This window comes from Varanus komodoensis, unplaced genomic scaffold (genome assembly GCF_004798865.1).
Source record: "Varanus komodoensis strain SLA01 unplaced genomic scaffold, ASM479886v1 scaffold3, whole genome shotgun sequence".
Lineage (NCBI taxonomy): Eukaryota > Metazoa > Chordata > Lepidosauria > Squamata > Varanidae > Varanus > Varanus komodoensis.
Genome location: NW_025335761.1, coordinates 16,040,772 through 16,059,582, shown reverse-complemented (window position 1 = coordinate 16,059,582; position 18,811 = coordinate 16,040,772). Strand labels below are relative to the sequence as shown.

Here is an 18,811-nt window from a genome sequence, read left to right as displayed (position 1 = left end):
ACAGAATTTCTCAGATATTAGAATCTTGCTTGACAATATTAAACACTGTGGTGCAAAGTCAAGAGCCAGTAACTGGTCATCATTTATAATATGCTCTGGAAAACTTTGCACCTATGAGAAATTAAACCAATACTTTAGGAAACAAACCATTTCTCTGAGGAACATGGTCTATGTGAACTGATGTATTTTACAGCTGAAACTTCCATGATACTGTTAACATATGTAGCAACAGGGTTATAAAATGCGTCTACATTTCCTTAAATTTAGAAGCTTTCATTTTCTTCCAGGGAACCAGTAAAAGGCAATCAAAATGCAGCAGTTGACTTATAGCTACACAAGCAGCTGCAAACCTTAAAAGGAAAACATTATAACATACAACAAGAAACTGAAATCACTCTACCAAATGCAAAAGTTACCTAATTTTTAGTTTCTTAGCACAAAGTGATAAAGAACAAGTCATACCACACTTAAGCAAGATATGCTGGGCAAGCCAACATTTAGAAGATTGTCCAGTGTTTGGCCACAATGATTAGCTACAGTTCTACTGCTGGTCAGGCTCAGAACTGGACTCATTGTCATTAAATGTTTTGTCTCGTTATTTAACACTAAGGGTTACAGCCACTGTTAGTTGCTGAAATCTATTCATATCACTGGGTCTCCTCTAAGTAGAACTAATTTGGATACAATGTTAAGAAACAAATGAAAGTAACTGCAGGTTTGAGTTGCACTATGCAGAAATATCTAGGGATATTTTCATAAATGAAAAAAATATTTGACTAAAATGCACTCCCCACGAGTACTGGTAATATGAGATGAAGCTCGAGGCCCATTTTTAATTCAAATATATTTTCTAGTCCATGTGTTCTTTGCATTCAATTGACATATCAAAGAACTGCAAACAGGTATTTTAGCTGCAGTTCTCAGCACATGTGATCTATTCACACCATGAAGATCCTAGATGAGATTGTGTACATAAGAACAGGAGCATGTAGAGAAAGATGAGAGTGAAGTCATTGAGCCAGCAGTCCCCTCTATCATCATAGCTGTATTTTTCCCAGAAAGCGAAGTCACAGAAATGGCTGCTGGTTCACCATGGATAGATACTGCCCAGCTTATACTAACATTTCTTTATGTTTTCATGTAGATGATAATCATGTTAGGGAAAGTAGAAGGCAGAAGAAGAAAAGGAAGACCAAATATGAAATGGATTAACTCCATAAAGGAAGCCACAGCGTTGAATATAGAACAGCTGAGCTGAGCTGTCACAGACAGGGCATTTTGGAGAGCTTTTGGCTTGCCATAGATTGAAGACAATGTCATGGAGTCATAGAACAGTAGAGCTGGAAGGGGACATCAGGTCCAGCCCCTTGCTCAGAGCAGGACTCCCAGTTAAACCATCCCTCTTAGATGGCTGTCCAGTCGCATCCTGAATGCCTCTGTGGTGGGAGAGCTCAGAACCTCCCTAGGTCATTGGCTGCACAGTCAAACTGTGCTAACAGCCAGGAAGTTCTTCTGTCCTGGTGCTCAGCTGGAACCTGGCTTCCTGCAACTTGCGCCCATTGTTCCATGTGCTGCTCTCTGGGATGACTGTGAAGAGATCATGGCCTTCCTCTCTGAGACAGCCTTGCAGAGGTGCTCCCATACCTCCCCTTAGCTTTCTCTTTTTGAGGCTAAGCATGCCTAGTTTTTTCAATCTTTCCTCAAAGGGGTTTGTTTCCAGTCCCTGGGTCATCCTTGCTGCCCTCCTCTGAACCCTTTTTAGCTTGTCTGCCTCTTTCTTAAACTGCCAGAACTTGACAGCACATAACAACACATTCATGTACCTGTCCCCATAATCCTAGAGGGAGGGGCTGATAAGCATAAAATATCCCTCAATTTAGCATACTAATAGTTACTCTGTAGGGGAATCACAGAAGTGTATGGTGACAGCTCATAAGTAACAAACAACAATTTGGGTTCCAATTCTGCAACAAAAATTTAATCTCATTTTTATCATACAATAAAATGCATGATGATTAACAGATGCTGCTTCCCTTAGTCCAACAATGGAGGTTGCAAGTGTCCTTTTTGGAAGTGCTCTATAAAATATACTACCTTTTCAGTTTTTAATTCCAAATTCAGCCTCTAGAGCTGGGTGTTTCAACTAGTATCAGATACAACAACTGCTATGCTACCAGAGTCAATAAAATTGAGAGATTAAACATGACCTGTTCTGATTATGAAGTTGATTGCATATAGATTTAATTTGTATGGTATATATTTAGTTTAGCTAAGCCAACTTTTCCATTACATGTGCCCTAGCTGCCCTTAAGTATATGTGAAACAAATTTCCAAACCAAGTCCAACCATTAAGCCAATAGTAGATAAAACAGTAGAAAAAACTATAGAAAGAAAGGAAAATAAGCTTCCATCAACTGAACTGTGGCTCTGGGTTTTGTATTATTATTACTACTGAGGTTATTTATTACTATTATTATTGAACAGAACAATGACTTGCAATCAAGAAATATAGAAGATAATGAGAAAAATGTGACTTATCTATCTAAACTTTGTTCCCTTTTAAAAAGTAAGACTTACCTGAATTTTTCATACTAGAGCTGTTCAGTTTAGAATCTTTGATGACCAAATGCTTTATCCAAAGTGTGGGAGCTGTGATTTCTGAAAAGCAAGAACAGGGGTCTTAACAAGAATCTGTATTTAATAAACAGAGTGCCATTTTTTTAATTATGAAAGAGGAGCTGAAAAGCCCCACAGTACAAGAAAAGGACTGCATGCAACAATTTGGATCCAGCCATGGTGAACAGGAAAGGATGCCTTAAATATATCTTTTTTAATTCCCTGTATCACATGAAAACTAAACTAGCTTCCAAAAGAGAATTAGTTTGCCCTCTTCTTCTCTCAGCTGAACTTTTGTATATTTATTTGGCAGATGAGCTTTTGGTCCAGTTCAGTTCTAGAAGCAGAGCAAATAGGAGTATCAGGGCACTCCTTGGGTTCACAGCCTGAGCCATTCTCAATAAAGGCATCACTTGCGACCACTGGTGTCCCAAGAGTCCTATCAACCATTGTGCAGCTGGTGGCTCTGGATGAGAAGACCTCTTTGGCCATTGCACCCTGTGGAATAACCCCTCCAGAAAGGTTGACAGGCAAATGCCCTTCTAACACAAGCCTACAAGCTTTTTATTCCCCCAAGCTTTTTAATTCCTGTTGTTATTAATCTATGCTAACTCTTACATTTGATCCTTTCCCCTCATATTTTAATCTTGTTTTGATCTTTGTTTAATCCTATATCACACTTTACTATATTAATCATTTTATTACAGTTGTTTTAATTGGATTGCTTTTATCCTGTAAGCTACCCTAAGAACTTTATTTTTTATGCAAGACAGGGTATGCCTATCAAAGCATATATACATTCAAGACTGCTATGACCTGTGCAGTCAGAGTAGATGTTCTTGATGCCATAACAATGTAGCAAATGCTTAGAGCAGTGTAAGAACACATAAAAATCGGGTCTAATTCCATACTATTTGCAAAATTGTGCAACAAAACCCTATTATTCATTGCTACACCCAAGCTTTTAGTGCTTTTTTTTCTTACACCAAGGGACTAACAAGTGCAAAGTGTTTATGTCAAATAATGAGTAGGGAAAGCAGTAATCTCCAAGAATTCTCTATCAACAGGAGTTTCTTTTGCATCGTATCACTATGAAAGTACACAGACATTCAGGGAACTAAATCTGTACTGATGCATCTTCCCAATAGATCATGATGGTAGATACTTCATAGCAGCTTTTCCCAGCTTGCACATCCCTGCTGCCTGCGGTGATGGAGACTGCAGTCTGACACAACTGAAGCATGCTAGGTTGGGAGAGGGTGCCCCACAGTTAAAAACAAAACATCTTCTGATATAGATTTGCTTTGAAATAGTATTATCATGGACTGAACATCAAACCCAAACCACAGTCCACATCGATAGTTCCCCAGCCAACAATGTGCAAGGGGGCTGAAGCCCTGTTTTACATTTTTTTTTAAAAGAAAATATGAAAGCAAGAATTTACTTGGGGAGAAATTACGAAATGATCCTAATTTTAAAACTCTTTCAAAACTGCACATTTCATGTTGCAAAGGGGAAAAACACATTATTTAAAGGAAAGCAGGTATTTAAAGAGAAACACAGCAAGGTAATTTGGATTTGTTTCTCAACTTCTATGGAATGAGGAGCAAGTAAAGACTTAGCTCAGTCTAACTGCATGTGCCTTAGGATTCAGTGGGTGTTCAAGCTGAAAAAACCAAGCCCCAATTTTCAAAACTCAGATAATGGTAGCACAGAGTTATGATATTGCATAATTAGTTTAGTTCAGCAGTTCTAACTATTCATTCTGTTTCCGTGGGTTGTCTGAACAAGAACACTTTATTTTCTTGCAAAACTGGTCACCTTAAAACCACTGCAGTGCAGCTGAAATTGTCAACCATCATGTCTATCTTACAAGAGAATTTTTAATACTATCACGCCAAGTTTTAAAAGGAACTTAATTCCAATTCCATGTATTTTGGTAGTAAGTGTTGCTACTCCTATTGTATATGAAAAGAAAGATTAGCGTGCTCTATAGGTTGTGTAGTTCAACAAAAGCAAAATCTGGATTTGCTCCCAACATTATCAATTTTATTAAAGAGAGAAGGGCATGATGTGGTGGTGCACATTTTCTTTTTGGGGTAACAGAATTATGGAGCCAAACATATTTAGAGAGAGAAATTCTGGAGGTTCTTACCTTCTCCATCAAAAACAGGTTGGGTCTCCATGGTGGGTGTTGGTTTTGAACCGTCATCTGAATTGAGAGTTAAAAAAAATCGAAAAGAAACTACCATTATTGAGGTAAATACTATCTACTCTCCAGTACTGTTGAATGATTGGGATTTTTACATGGCCCGGCCAAGTCCATCAGAAAAAAAGATAACATAGACATACATTCAAGAATCAAAACACATAGACAACATATTTCATGGCATTTTCTTAAAGATTAACCTATTGATACATTTTTTAAAAAACAGAATTAGAAAGCTCTTGCCACCTTTCATATTCCTCACATGGACCAGAATCAAACAACATTCCCCTTTCCCAGTGAAGAGTGTGTGTGCTTGTGTGCATGCGCACAGGTGTGTGGCTGGATGTGGAGATGGATCAGTTGGACCTACCTCGCTTTGCCTGGCCCTGTTCACAGAACTACCCTCCATATGGTGGTGTGACATGTTTCCTGAATACAGTGACTACAGCTACAGGTGGCATATTTCACATTCCCAAGGTCTGGGGGAATGCAGCATTACAGTCACATCATGTATTGGTCCATCCACAGGCTCAGTCATGTCTTGCTGCACCGAAAAGGGAAACCAAGGAAGCTTCAGCAGAAGGCCAACATGTAATCAATGGACATGAGAATCCAATAACACGCTGCATAGTAGCAAGCCTGCCATGTATTCTTTGTTATCTTTGCTTAAATAGCTTAATTTTCTGAAACTTCCTAAGAAGGATCACAGTTTGCTGCGGAGACATTAAGCTGCAATCATATTATTTTTAATGTTTACACTGGCAAATTCCAAGTACCAACATAGTTGTCTTATTGCCCTCCCTCTTGTTCAGAAACTTTCCAAGCCCAGAGATAACCATGAAACAGTTCTATTAAAAGCTTAAACTAAGAAACATCCAAAACAAATGAAAACCATAAAGAAAAATAGTCTGTGTTGAAATTTGGCCACAGAATGAAGCAAAGGGGTGCAGAGTCATGCTTTGGTGCTGCTTCGATCCATGGTTGACTAGACCAGACGTCTGATGAGCTCACTCTGCAGAGAGTTCCAGGTCGCAAGCATCTGGATCTAGGCTTTATTCCAAAGCTACTTCATGCATGCCAGCAATGCAAGGTTGTCCTCCTTGGCTAGTATTTGCTCTATGTGCTGTAAGAATGAAAGAATTACCATGGGAAAAAAATAAAACCATAAGAGTACTGTATGTCTGGCTAACTGGGTCATGTAGGCATACAAAAACCAGTGTCATAATGGGACTTTGGGGACATTTACTTCATACTGTGTCACACATTCTGTGTCATCATGCCCTGATACAAGATAAAGAAAGAAAATCTCAGTTTCAAAACTAAAGCAGAATGTGATGAAATGTAAGGCAATGTTTAAAGCAGAAATCCTATCCCATTTTTACTGAAGTAGTAACTACCAATTTGGAATTTCTCAATGGTATAATCCAAAAGCAGAGTTTCTAAGAACAGAGGAAATAGTACCCTCAAGTCCACAGAATTCACCCAAAAAGAGCAGGTTGATGATAAGAAATATAGGATGAAAGACAATTTTTTAAAGCACTTAAAAAGGAAAAGTGAAGAGAGACATACAGTGTTGTAATCTTTAATCAAGATCTGTGATTGGATCATTATGGTTTAATTATGTCCTTAAAAATAAAACTTGGATACAAGTGAGAATTCAAAATGACTGGGAAGCGAATGCTATGGACAGGGTCCAAAGAGACACGACGTCAAATCTGTGTCTAGTAGCTACATCTTTTTGTCATTTTTACTCCAGGGCAGGTGCAGAAATCTCAGTTTAGTTCTGAAAAAAGCCCTTTTCCCTGTCAATATTAGGACACAGACTGGTGGTGGGGGGTGTTGTGTTCCTACCCTCGATTAAAAATTAAAAAGATGTAGCTGCCAGATACAGATTTTTAACTATTTTGGCCCCTAGTTGTGCTTAAAGCCTCTTGAAATCAACTAGGCTTAAATTAGCTAGCCTGTTGTGAGGAAAAGCCAAGGAAAAGCTTATCTTAATGCTTTCAGAGTGGTTAAGCAGGCAATGGTCCCAGGTTTCAGGTTTTTTAATAAGTGGCAAGATTGCTGGTTCTGTTTTTCTACCAGCAAGATCTCCATCAGTTGCAACAGAGAACTGGTTCAACCTTTTCTTAAAGGACTACAGCACAGTGATAGGGCATATGGTTTGCCCATAGAAAGTACTGAGTTCAATTCCTAACAACTCCTAGAGGCAGAAGAAAAAGGCTTGCCTGAAACCGTGCTGCTACTGTTGCCAACCTGTGTAGACTGACAAAGGGCTTGACTCCATATGAAGCAGCTGGTCTTTCATTTCTTCCAAGAAATAAATGGTTCTTTTCAGAAATGTTCCTGCCAATAAGTAAATCAGTCCTGCAAAATTCTGAGATAATTTTTGAAGAGAAGGCAGAGTGCTTGTTTTTCTAAAATAATTCTTTTAAAGCTTGGACATAATGTGACCTCAATACCTGAAAGAATGCCCTTCTCTGTATCAGCCTGTCTGCATCCAAACACCTGCTGGGAAGCTCTCAAACCATTTCTCATGTGTTATGGGTTAAGATGGCAGAATGCCTTCTCTGTTATAGCACCCCATTGCTGAATTCCTTCTCCCCAGAAATGTGACCATTGCCAACGTTATTATCCTTTCAATGCCAAGCAAACTCCCAGAATTTTAAGTGTTTTGTTTGGCCCTTTACATTCTATTGACTTTTAAATAATTGAAGACTATATTCTGGGTTTTTTCAACTTTATGTTAGGATTATATGACCATTTGGGATCTTGTTTTGTACATGCTTCCCTTGGATGAAGGGTGAATTAAAAATATAGCTGCTGCAGCAATGATATTCTGTTGTGGATATTTTCCATTTTACCTGTACAAAATATTATTTGGCATTTATAGTCCACAGACATGCAGGTTAGTTAAATGACAAATTGAATGTTGCAAGCACACTGGTAAACATACTTGCGCAGGAAACAGATATGACAGCTATAACTTGCAACTTGCTTTGTACATGTTTCATATAATGAGATAACTGTCATGTACTGTGTCCTGGCCTTCATGGAGAAAGAACATCTATATGTTACAACAACCATACACTATACTCTCAGGTGTAAGTGCAATTACACATTTGGAAAGAACTACATAAACCTAATTCCATTGCCTGCCCACCTGCCACTTTTATAAGCCTGGTAATATTAGAGACAGATTCTACTAATGTTTATGGAAAGACATGTTTGCTTCATTTGTACACACCTCTTTGACTTTTGGGTTCTGGAAAGTACAAGAAGGAAGAGAATCAGTTGCAGAACCAGCCTGAATGTTATGCATTCCTGGTTTTACCCTGAGTTCTCAATAAACTTGATATAGATTACTGGAATGAGATAATTGCTCAAAAACACAGATGCAGCCATGAAGCATCCAAACAGGATTGTGAATTACTAATAGTTAAATGTGCTGTGGAATTGCACAGAGAGCTCCAATTCTGATTTTGATAAAAGGGTTCTGCTTTATAATTAACACTACCCCACTGTGCAGATATCAGACCTATAGTTATCTCAGTCCAAGAGAGCAGAGTCTGAGGGAGACTACAAATATGAAAAGGTTTGGTTAGAATCCAAGTACTTTGAAATTCAAATCCATCATGAGCTCCAAACCTGAGAGAACTGAAGCCTTCGGAAGTAAGCTGCGCCTGCATTTTGCAAACACTGCCAGGGCTAATTGCAGCAGTACGTTATCGGAATCATCCCCCAAGTAAAATGAGACTTTCTGGAATCGATTAGTCCACCCTCCCCCACGCCAACAGCTCTCCTGCAGGGGTGCCCATAGCCAGGAGGAGGAGGAATGGCCCACAAAGACTGTGTGATCCAGCAATGGCCAGCAAGGGTGCTTCTGCAACAGACAGCACGATTCTTTGGTGCACGAGAAAAGCAGCTGGAAGTCAGTTCGAACCCTCATGACACGACTCAAAGCCTCTTCTGTTTGGCTTTTTGATTCCTGATTGACACATTCACTGCCAGCTAGAGATAAATGCCATTGTGAGGACAATGTTGATCCGCTCCAGCTATTCCAGTGAAGAACTTTTTTTCTCGAATAATAAAACAAAAATGCTGTGCTTAAGTGTCTGAATAGAGCTCCAGATAGACTGAGAGGGAGCACAGTGGCTTTAGAGAGACTGGCAAGTCACTTGAAGAGTTAATTGTCTGGGTGTACAATGAGTTTATTCTCACCACAGACAAAGCACCCTCTCTGCCTGGTAGCAGTTCTTTAAAGGGGTTGTGTCAAGAGGACCCATGGCTGCTGCGGGGAGGGGCCTCGCTTGGGAATGGCTTTGAAAACCTTGACTCCTGAAATCTTAATGCAGGACACCTCTCTGTATCACCAAAGGTTCAAGCTATCTCCCACTAACTACCTCCCACTGCAAACTTTCCATCAAACTCTCCTCTGCCTTGCACTGCTCATTCAGAGATGACACAGCTGCTCAGGGGAGCCAAACTCTCTCTGTCAGTGATGGTAGAAGTTTTATAGCTTAGAGAGTGAAGCAAGGATTGGCTAAGCATGGGTAGCCTCATCCTTCCCTTCCCCTTCCCCTTCCCCTCCCCTCCCCTCTCGTCCAACCAATAGAGGGTCAAGCACAGTGACTGGCAGAATGTGTAAATTTTCTAGCCAGCACTGTGAGTGAAATTAGACAGGTTTTCTCCCTGCCCTTAAATCTGTGCACCTTGCAGTCTGGAAACTGATAGGACAATGTGTCTACACAGAGCCCCAGGGGTTGCTCAGTGCTGGGCATCTCATGCAGTAACACAATATTCCTGGTCGAAACAGAAGCCTTAAACTGTCATTGGTCCCAGATGACACTACTGCATACTAATGTATAAATGTTCATACAAAGCATAAAAACGCCATTCACCCAACTAGAAATGCACTGCGAAATAGTGGTGCTTGCCCTAGCGCTGCCTAATGACAGCCCTTGCCTGGACACCCAGGGAGAGGCCAGAGACCTACAAGCAGCACAATAAAGAGGTGGGGAGAACTGCGTTGCACTGCTTTTGCCCACTGGAGCAGATGGAGGGTTTTTCTTGTGTTGGCACACAAACCTGATGCTTGCAGCACACGGAGACCGGAGCAGTCCCTGCACCCATCGCTGCTCGTCAAAACGACAGAGCCAACATGGCGCAGTGCTGAGAGTGCCACATGAAGACTAAGGAGGTCCAGGGTTATATCCTCACTCAGACATAAAATTCACAGGGTCACCTTGGGCCGGTCACCATCTTTTGTCTAACCTACCTTACAGAGTTGTTGTGAGTATAAAATTAATGCGGCAAAACTCTGTACACTACCTTAAGCTTCCAGAAAGAGGACAAATAGGAAAAGCAATCAAATAAATGAGAAGCATGAATAAAGCCAGTGAGAGATGGGACCTGCTTCAAAATGTTGGGACTATAGCAATTTGGTTGTATGGAATAGGCTCTTTCTGCATGAGCTATTCTCAGTACAATAAATGTTTATTTTGACATTCATTTCTTGCACAAATGGATATTGCGTATTCCTAGAAATGCGATTGTGACAGCAGTGTCAAGGTCACATGCTTGGCATGCAGCTGGCCCCATGTTCCATCTGCAGCCTCTTCTGATGGGGCTAGGAAAGACTCCCGCTGCAGACTCTGGAGAACGGAGGCTTGTCTGTGTAGGCAGGACTGGAATGGATCAGCCCATGGCAGCTACCGATCTTCTAATGTTGAACATCACTAAAACTGAACACTAAAGTACCACTATCGAGGAGGGACACCACACACACATTTTTTCATATCTCTCTTGTTTGATTGTCCTTTGCTTTGTGACCCCCATGGTGAAGTAGGCGCCCTTCATACCCACCTGTGTTTTTTCTAGGAAACATGATATACCCCCCTTGCAGCACTGCTTCCAGATTGCTTGTATTAGTCAAACTGCCTGATGGGGTTATGAGCAAAGTTCTCTGCTTGTGTACAACTTTATACTATGATGGGGTCACTGGAGAGATGGGTGTGGGGTTGGGCATGATGGAGGACAGGAGAACCTGGAGGAATGTTGCCCATGGGGTTACGGAGAGTCGGGCACAAATTTGTGACTGAACAACAACAAGCAGATGCTAGCTGAAAACAAAGACTGGGCTTCTGCATAAAACAACGTTCAAGATGAATTGGAAACAAGGGGGCTGATTTGTGTTATGCTAGATCCTAAAAATTACAAAGATGCAGTTAAATGTGTCCACATTTAAGCCGTCTTAGCCTTCTACTATAAAAACAAACAAGCAAACAAAAGCCCCAGCTTCTTGATAGCATAGTATCAAGTGAGGCAACGAGGTTGGATATGGTCATTCTAAAGCTACTGAGGCTGGAGCCTGCTCTGGCCTTCTTTCTTTTTGTTAAAGCACAAGAGGATATAAGAGGGGACCTGCCATCATTAGTACTATCTTCTTCTCCCAAGGAGTGTTCACTTACACTAGATAGTGTCTGTCTTGTTTCTCCAGCAAACTAGTTCTCCTGAGCTAACTTTCAAACTTAGTTAACCTCCAGGGAGGAAGAAGTTAGTAAGCAGTAGTGACAAACCTCTTTCAATTCAAGGACCAAATCCATTTCAGAGAAGCTCTCAGGGACCACATGGGCTCTCCAAAAGCAGAGAGAGCTGGGAAAAACAGGTGGGGACAAAAATACCAACATACAGTAGCTTAAACTTCTTAAGCCTGAAGAATAATTCAATAAGTCAGTTCGTCTTAGGAAGGCATTTCAGTTTTCTAGAATGGGGACAAAATGGCAAAGAAGTTGGAAAAATCAGCAAATGATTAGTGGTTGGTGGAAGGACCAGCTGGGGAATGCAGAAGGCTGGATTTGGTTCCTGGGCCAGAGGTTTGCCACCCCTGCCTTAAAACCCATTTAACTCCAGAGGGCCTTAGGAGGCTTCTCCCACAATCAGACTAGCACTTCACATGCACATTCAGCTCCTTGCCATTGCTCTTCTGCATGAGAGGCTCAGGCTAGCAGGCATCCATGCAACTTCACTGGGGACTACATATACAACATGCCACACTGAAAGGAGAGGACTGCACTGCACTGCACTGGAGGTGTTTGGGCACTCAGTGGAGAGATGCAGGTTCCCCCTTTCTCCCTGAAAATGGCGGTGAACGAGTTGATCGTGGGGGAAAGCAGGCACTGCTTCATGTACTCGAGACCGATCTGCTTATTAGGGCAGGGCCCATAATTAATACCTCTTCTTAAAAACAAAAACATGTTCTTATGTTTAATGCGAGTGTTCGGGAGTCGCATGCCGTAAAAGGCTCCTAAGAGCGCACCCGGTGCCTTGCAGCTACTCTCCCCTCAGCCCGACAGTCTCTCTCGCAAGTAAAGTCTCTCCATAAAACCTGCCTCACATCTTCAAAATGGGAGGGGGCCGCAAGCCCCCAGATCAATGGCCATTTGAAATTCAACCATATGGCCAAAGCCCTACAGCGGCATGCGTTAATTACCACACGTGCCCCCCGTAAAGCAGCCTGTTCAACACAAAAAGAAAAACAGAAGAGGGGGAAAAGGCTGCTCCGGAGGATTAAATAAATACTCCGCATTTTTTGCCTAATTCCTCCCAGACACACAATCTGCCTTCCTCCTGACACCTGCGAGCTTAGGAGCCATAATACCCCCTTCACATCCCCAGCCATGTGCGGCAAGCCTAGGCAAAAATACGGCACAAGTTACTGCTCTTCTCAGTCCTCTCCTCCCCCACCGCTCCTTTGGAGAACTAATTTCTGGCTGACAACCAGACTGAATTCGGGGGCTTACAATATGCCTTTTCATTTCCTCAGAGAAGAGAATGGACACCTCATCAATACGTCTGAATCGCATGTGAGGAGGGAGGATAAAATGGAAATGGCTGAAATAAAGGGGGGGGGGGAGTGGCTGGCTGAAAAGAGCACGCACGCTGGCGCTCGCTCGCTCGCACACCCAACAAAGCGCTGGGCTGGGCTCTCTTTCCACAGAGGTTTTGCTTCTGGATGGAAAACGAGCAAAATGGGACAGATGCAATACCAAGCAACAGTCGGGTTCACAGGTATCAATCTAACTCAATCTGTTCAATAAATCCACAGGAAAGGCTATTTATTTAAAACAACAACAACTAATAGCAGGACACAGTGAAGAAGAAAATAAATCAATGGAAAGACATGGAACATCAGAAACAATGTCATGTCAATTTTGTAACGATTTCAGGAAGAACAAAATAAAGGGAGCTGGTGAATACCAGTTGTTCTTTTTGATGAAATTAATGGTTAGTAAACATAATTCGTTGGTTTGGTAAAGCTGCCAGTTACAGATGGGTACTACTTTAGCCAGAGCAAACTTGTGTGTGTGCGCGCGCGCGCTCTCTCTCTCTCTCTCTCCCCCCTCCCCCCTCTCTCTCTCTCTCTCTCTCACACACACACACACACACACACACACAGAGTGAGTTTTGAGAACAATCCATATATGCCTAGACAAAAAGTCTTACAATTCCCAGATTTCCCTGGCTGATTGGAGAATGCTACGAGCTGTAGGGTTTTTCTCTGTCTAAATGTCCACAGGATATACCTTTAATGCATTCAAGGGATTTCCACAGATTGATTTATGCAATTTCCTATCTAGTCAACACTACCTTGGTCAAAAATGTAAAACTAAAAGGCCCTTTCCTTTAGCTAGAACAAAACTCTTTTGCTAATATTACTTAAGAAATGTTTTTGATTTTAAGAAGTCAGATTTGTATTTAAGCAAGCACATTACTAAAAACCAACCCAGAGTACTGAATTCTTTTGGCCTTCTCTTACAGTACTTGTCCACAGCTACCCTAGAAAGGCAGGACGCAACTGGTGCCTTTCTTCTCCTGGTCCTCTTCTGAAGAAATTAAGAGAACAGAGAAATCTTTGTTAATGGCTATCCGGGTACCTCTTTAGAATCTTAAGTTTGGACCACTCGCACTTTTAGCATTTGTCTTAAATGAGTATAATCAATTAAATTATCAATTAAAAGTAGAAAACATCTGAAAGCAACAAAGGCTAAAACATGGGATGGAATCCTAAAAATACAGGGCTAAACAATGAAACAAATAGAAAGGATTAAAAGGTCAGAGAGGAGAAAAAGGTCTTTGCCTGGCAACAAAATAACAAAACAGGTGCCAGGTGAACTTCTCTGGGGAGGGTATTCCATAACTGGAAAGCTACTAACAGGCCTCCTCCTGAGTAGGCACTGCCACAGGTTGGAACATGGTCTCTGATGACTAGTGTAGGGCTTGTCTGTATTTCACAGGTTATCACTGGCACTTTGGATTGGGTCCAGAAACAAACTGAAAGCCAGCAAAGATGGCATAATATAGTAATGTGCAATTCCTGTTAGTATCACAGAGGCCACCATATTTTGAACCAACTGAGGTTTCCATGCCATCTTCTGGGGTCATGCTGCATAAAACACATAACAAGAAACTAAATGGGGACACGAAACTAGTCTAAGCTGGTAAAGCACATGGTGTGCACAGATGACATTCGTGCTTCTAATGACAAAGTTGGATCTAGAAGTTCCCCAGTGCTACAAACATGATCCTTTAGGGGCAGCATCCCTAAACAGGTAAACCCATCAACCCCTTCTAGAAGAGCAGGGACCCAAAGAAACAAACAACCCACTAACTGTACCTCCATCTTATCTGTACTGAGCTTCAATCTACTGACCCTCAACTATCAAGACTGAGCATGTCAACTCCCTCAAGCTGAATCTGTAGAAAGCGTAAGATAGAACTGGGTGCACTCAGTATCTCTGACTGGCCTCTAACACAGTGATTTCATGTGGATGTTAAATAGTATGGAGGACCACGTAGAATCTTGTAGAATTTCAGAACAGAAATACCACGGGCTCAAATTGAAATCCCCTAACATTTCTACCTGGAAACCTCCATTCAAATATGTGCTGATAATATTAGAAGCCACAGAGAGCTCCAGAAGAATCCATAGGGTTCCATTCCCACAGCCTGTCTCCTGGTAAAGGTTATCTTCCCAAGCAACCAAAGCAATATCTGTGCCAAACCATGACTAAAATGGATCTAGGCAATCAGTTTCATCCAAGAATGCCTGTCATATCACCCAGTCAAGCACCTTGCCCAGGAAGGGCATATTTATCACTTGATATTTGCTTATAGCCATCTGGCTCTCCCTGAGTCTTCCTTTAAAGAAGCCTGGGGGCACTCCTCCCATTTGGATTTTATAACCTCCCAGACAGTCATCCACTCCCTACAAGATTTAATGAACTATGAGGGACAGGTGTGACACAAAAATTCATGTATTTCACAGGAGGTTCCTTTCCCAGATATAAACTCTGCACATTCCTTTGTTCCAAAAACCCACTGTGTGTGCATTAGGGCCACTGTGACTTTTCCCTCTCAGAACAGAATTCTCAGGACTTTGCTGAAGGAGTATGCACACCAGTAACAGACCACGAGTCCATACATTTAGCAGCATTTCTTCTTGTCTAGGAGGACTCATTCCATGAGATAGGTTAGCAGAAAGGTAGAGCAGGACTACTTGGTAAGAGTCCTGTTGTACCTGAAAGGCTAATGTTTATCCACAGAATAAGTTCTTTTAGGCAAGACGATGTGAGACCAAATGCATGAACTCTTGAGACTGCTTACCATTTCACTTTAAGACTTCTGGTCAGTTTATTTAACCCAAAGCAAAATGGGTGATCTTATGCTGGCACTGATATCCCACTGGAGAAAGAATGATCACATTTCAGTTTAATAATTTTCTTTGTGAAAAGACTTTCCAGATGCAGACAAAAGGATTATCCATGGGCTCCAGAACTTTTGGAATTTGCTAACCATCAGAAAGGTGGATTATTCGATTCTTGCCAAGTTAACAGCGCCTGAGGCATGCACCTGTTTCCCCTTCACATCTCCAAAATAAAAAAAATCAAATCTGTATATGCACTGACAACTCCTAATTGAACTATGCACAAATATTCTATCTAAAAGGAACATGAGCTAACCTTCTAACAGACTCAGAATGACACTCTTCACACAAATGGGGTGAGGGGACACGGTCTACTGACCTCCCCCCAAAAAAACCAAAAACCCCAGAGGGCTACTGATTTTGTTTTAAATATATTAGACTTACTATTTGGAGCAGAAAAAGTCAAAATCCAAATAGCAAATGCTGATAGAGCAAGGACAGGAGAACCAGGGGTGCTTGAGCTCACTGAGATTCTCCAAACTCTACTCTGAAGCTCAGTTCACCACCCTCCCATTTGGATCTGTGACCTGTTGCAATTCTCAAACAGGAAAAGTGCCCATTTTGAATGGTGTGTGTGCCTATTCATGTTTTTCAAAAGGTCTCACTTCCAACATTGACTAAAGCATGAAAGTGCTTTTCTTTCTTTCTTTCTTTCTTTCTTTCTTTCTTTCTTTCTTTCTTTCTTTTTCTTTCCCTTCCTTCCTTCCTTCCTTCCTTCCTTCCTTCCTTCCTTCTGCAAAACACACACTTTTAAGTGTACGTCTTTTCTCATCTTCCAAACTCAATTGCATATTCAAGAATTTACTTTTCTTCCAAAAAATGTGCTCACATTCAGGATTTCAAACAGAGCAACTTCTGGGTATTTATGAACTGAACTGAAATTATCATACTTTCTGGAGGCAAAGCCCCAAGAATGGGGTATAATTATCTATGGTCAAAGAAGAAACACTGTCAGAGTAGAAGCAACCAAAAAGGTAAGAAGGAGTGAAGCAACACATTAAAAGATGGCCCAAAATCCAGATAAGGCAGAGAACAAATCACAGTGAGCTGTCAAAAAGGTGGTCTTGAGTCATAACTGGAGGTATTGTGACTGAATTGTTTGATAGGCAATGGAAGAACTGAAATGAGAAGGCACTGATTACTACGCAAATATTCAAAACAAACTGAAAGTTCAAAATAGGTCCTCCCCTCAGGGTGAAATCAAGAGCAGACATTTACACAGTTTCTAACCCACAGAATCACCATGGATATTTCAGCACATTTAAAATTTGACTGATTTATCTGGAAACAAAGGTCCATGTTACCAATAACCTTCAGAAGAGAACTACAGAGGACTATTTTGCTGGGCTTATGAAGTGTTGGTGCTGGTTAGGGGACTCTCAGTCAGTCCCCTAACTTCGTAAGGCAAAGAATTTTGTACAAGCCCATGGAAGGTCTAAGTCACAACATGCTAAGTATGCAACCTTGAAACTGGCTCTTCATACAACCCTTTGTGGTTAAGGCTGAAGTATGCACTCACTTTCCTAAGTGGGCAAGGGGAGAAAGGTAGTTTGCCAAACAGTGGGGATGTTTAAAAGGAAACTCTGACCATTTACTTTCAGGACTGATAGCACGGCAAACAAATGAGAAAGTTCAATGAAAGGGCAGTGCCAAAAGGATGGAGACAGACATAAAAATACTGTCAAGCGTCAGTCAATTCACCATTCAGCACATGGCAGGAAAGAGCTGAGCTGTTCTGCTTTGCATCAACCACATATGAGAAGGATTAAAGGTCATAAGTGGTTAATCCAAGACTGCAGATGAATGAGCAAGAGGTTCTATAAACCCCAATTGTTGTTCTCACTTCCAAGGTGATGGATGCCAAATCAAAGGGTTGAACAAATTCTGCTGAAGAGGCAGCTTAACTATGCTTTGCTTTACAAGGGAAATTGCAAAATGGCAGAGGATTCAGCATAGAAAGCATACGTTTCTTGTCACTTGAGCAAGATCCACAACAGCAGCTATGAAACGAGGCAAATGTGCAGTTAGTCCAGTAATTAGCCTGGAAAAGTACATATGGAAATAAAGATGGATTCTTTCTACAGTAAGTTGAATTCTTACACAGAAGAATTAACAAATCAAAAAGCTTAAGCCCCACGTTGTTTTTTCCTCCTTAAGCAAGTCAATGCCTTTCTCAGTTCTCAAGCCTCTCCCTGAATCGAGAGACTAGCCTTGCGATTACACATGCAGTTGCAAACAAATTATGGCAGATCAGGAAAAGGGCCCAAAGACTCTCCCACCTTTATGCTACATGCATTTCTAACATGCATTTTGCCAAGGGAAAATTCCAGAAGTTGAGCTAACACAGGATCTGCTGTGTGTCTCACGTGTGATGGAGCAACAGCCTTTATTGGAAGAGCTGTGAGGGAAGCTGGGAGCGGGTGGGAGGGGGAGAGAATTACATCTCCAGACCTGCTTCCCCCTCCGTCACCCTTCACAAAATGCTAGTCCTGTGCTTGCTGATCACTACAGCTGCCTGTTCCAGTAGTTCTTGCTGGATACAAACAGCCTGTCAATCAATGCTGTGCACTAGCATAGATGATCTTGGCAAGCCCCATTCCACAAGTCTGAACTGTTGGGGCTGAAAGCAATGAAGCAGCTGGCCTGGGCTTGAAATTAGAAAGCCTATGAAAAGTTGTCCTGCTGGATCACACCAACGTATCACCTTGTCCAAACTCCTTTTTCCCATTACAGACCAACCGGATTGTTCCTGGGATTAAACCCCTAGACATGGAAACTCCCAATAAGCCATTACAGATCATGGTCAACATGGATAAACTATAGGCATACAGAATGGATGGGTTCACACATCATGGCAAGTAATGCTGCTTTGTCACCATGGAGCAAGGAGCAAGGCGTTTCCATGCCCCTGCTTGGTCCTCCCACTCCCTTCTGCATCCCAGCAGCCCTGGTGAGCAAAATCCTCTTCTGCACTGTATTATTCCCTAGTGACATCATTTGCCTCTTCCAGGCAGTCTGCTGATGTCTTAAGGTGTGTTCTCCCTCTCCCTTCCCCTGAATTGCCCCTGCATCTCTAATATTTTGCAGCCAGTTCCAAAAGGTTTTTAAAAAGTTGAATGAACACTTTTGCTCTAATTCCCCCTCCTCCCTTCAACAGTCACCCATTTCCTCCATGTTTCAGAGAGTATATTAGGGTGAGGGGCATATCACTTAGCCAACGG

At 41.7% G+C, this 18,811-nt stretch overlaps 1 protein-coding gene across 4 annotated transcripts in view; it reads right to left on the bottom strand.

Annotated features, from left to right (window-relative positions):
• The window catches only part of SMOC1 (SPARC related modular calcium binding 1), a 96,983-nt gene that overhangs the window by 34,820 nt on the left and 43,352 nt on the right, over positions 1-18,811 (bottom strand). For 3 of the 4 annotated variants that reach the window (XM_044436292.1, XM_044436290.1, XM_044436289.1), the window contains exons 6-7: positions 4,772-4,861; positions 2,578-2,658 (exon numbers count right to left, since the gene is read on the bottom strand). In XM_044436292.1, coding sequence (XP_044292227.1) covers positions 2,578-2,658; positions 4,772-4,861 — 171 coding nt within the window. The remainder of the gene's footprint in view (positions 1-2,577; positions 2,659-4,771; positions 4,862-18,811) is intronic. The other variant, XM_044436291.1, reaches the window with a different exon arrangement.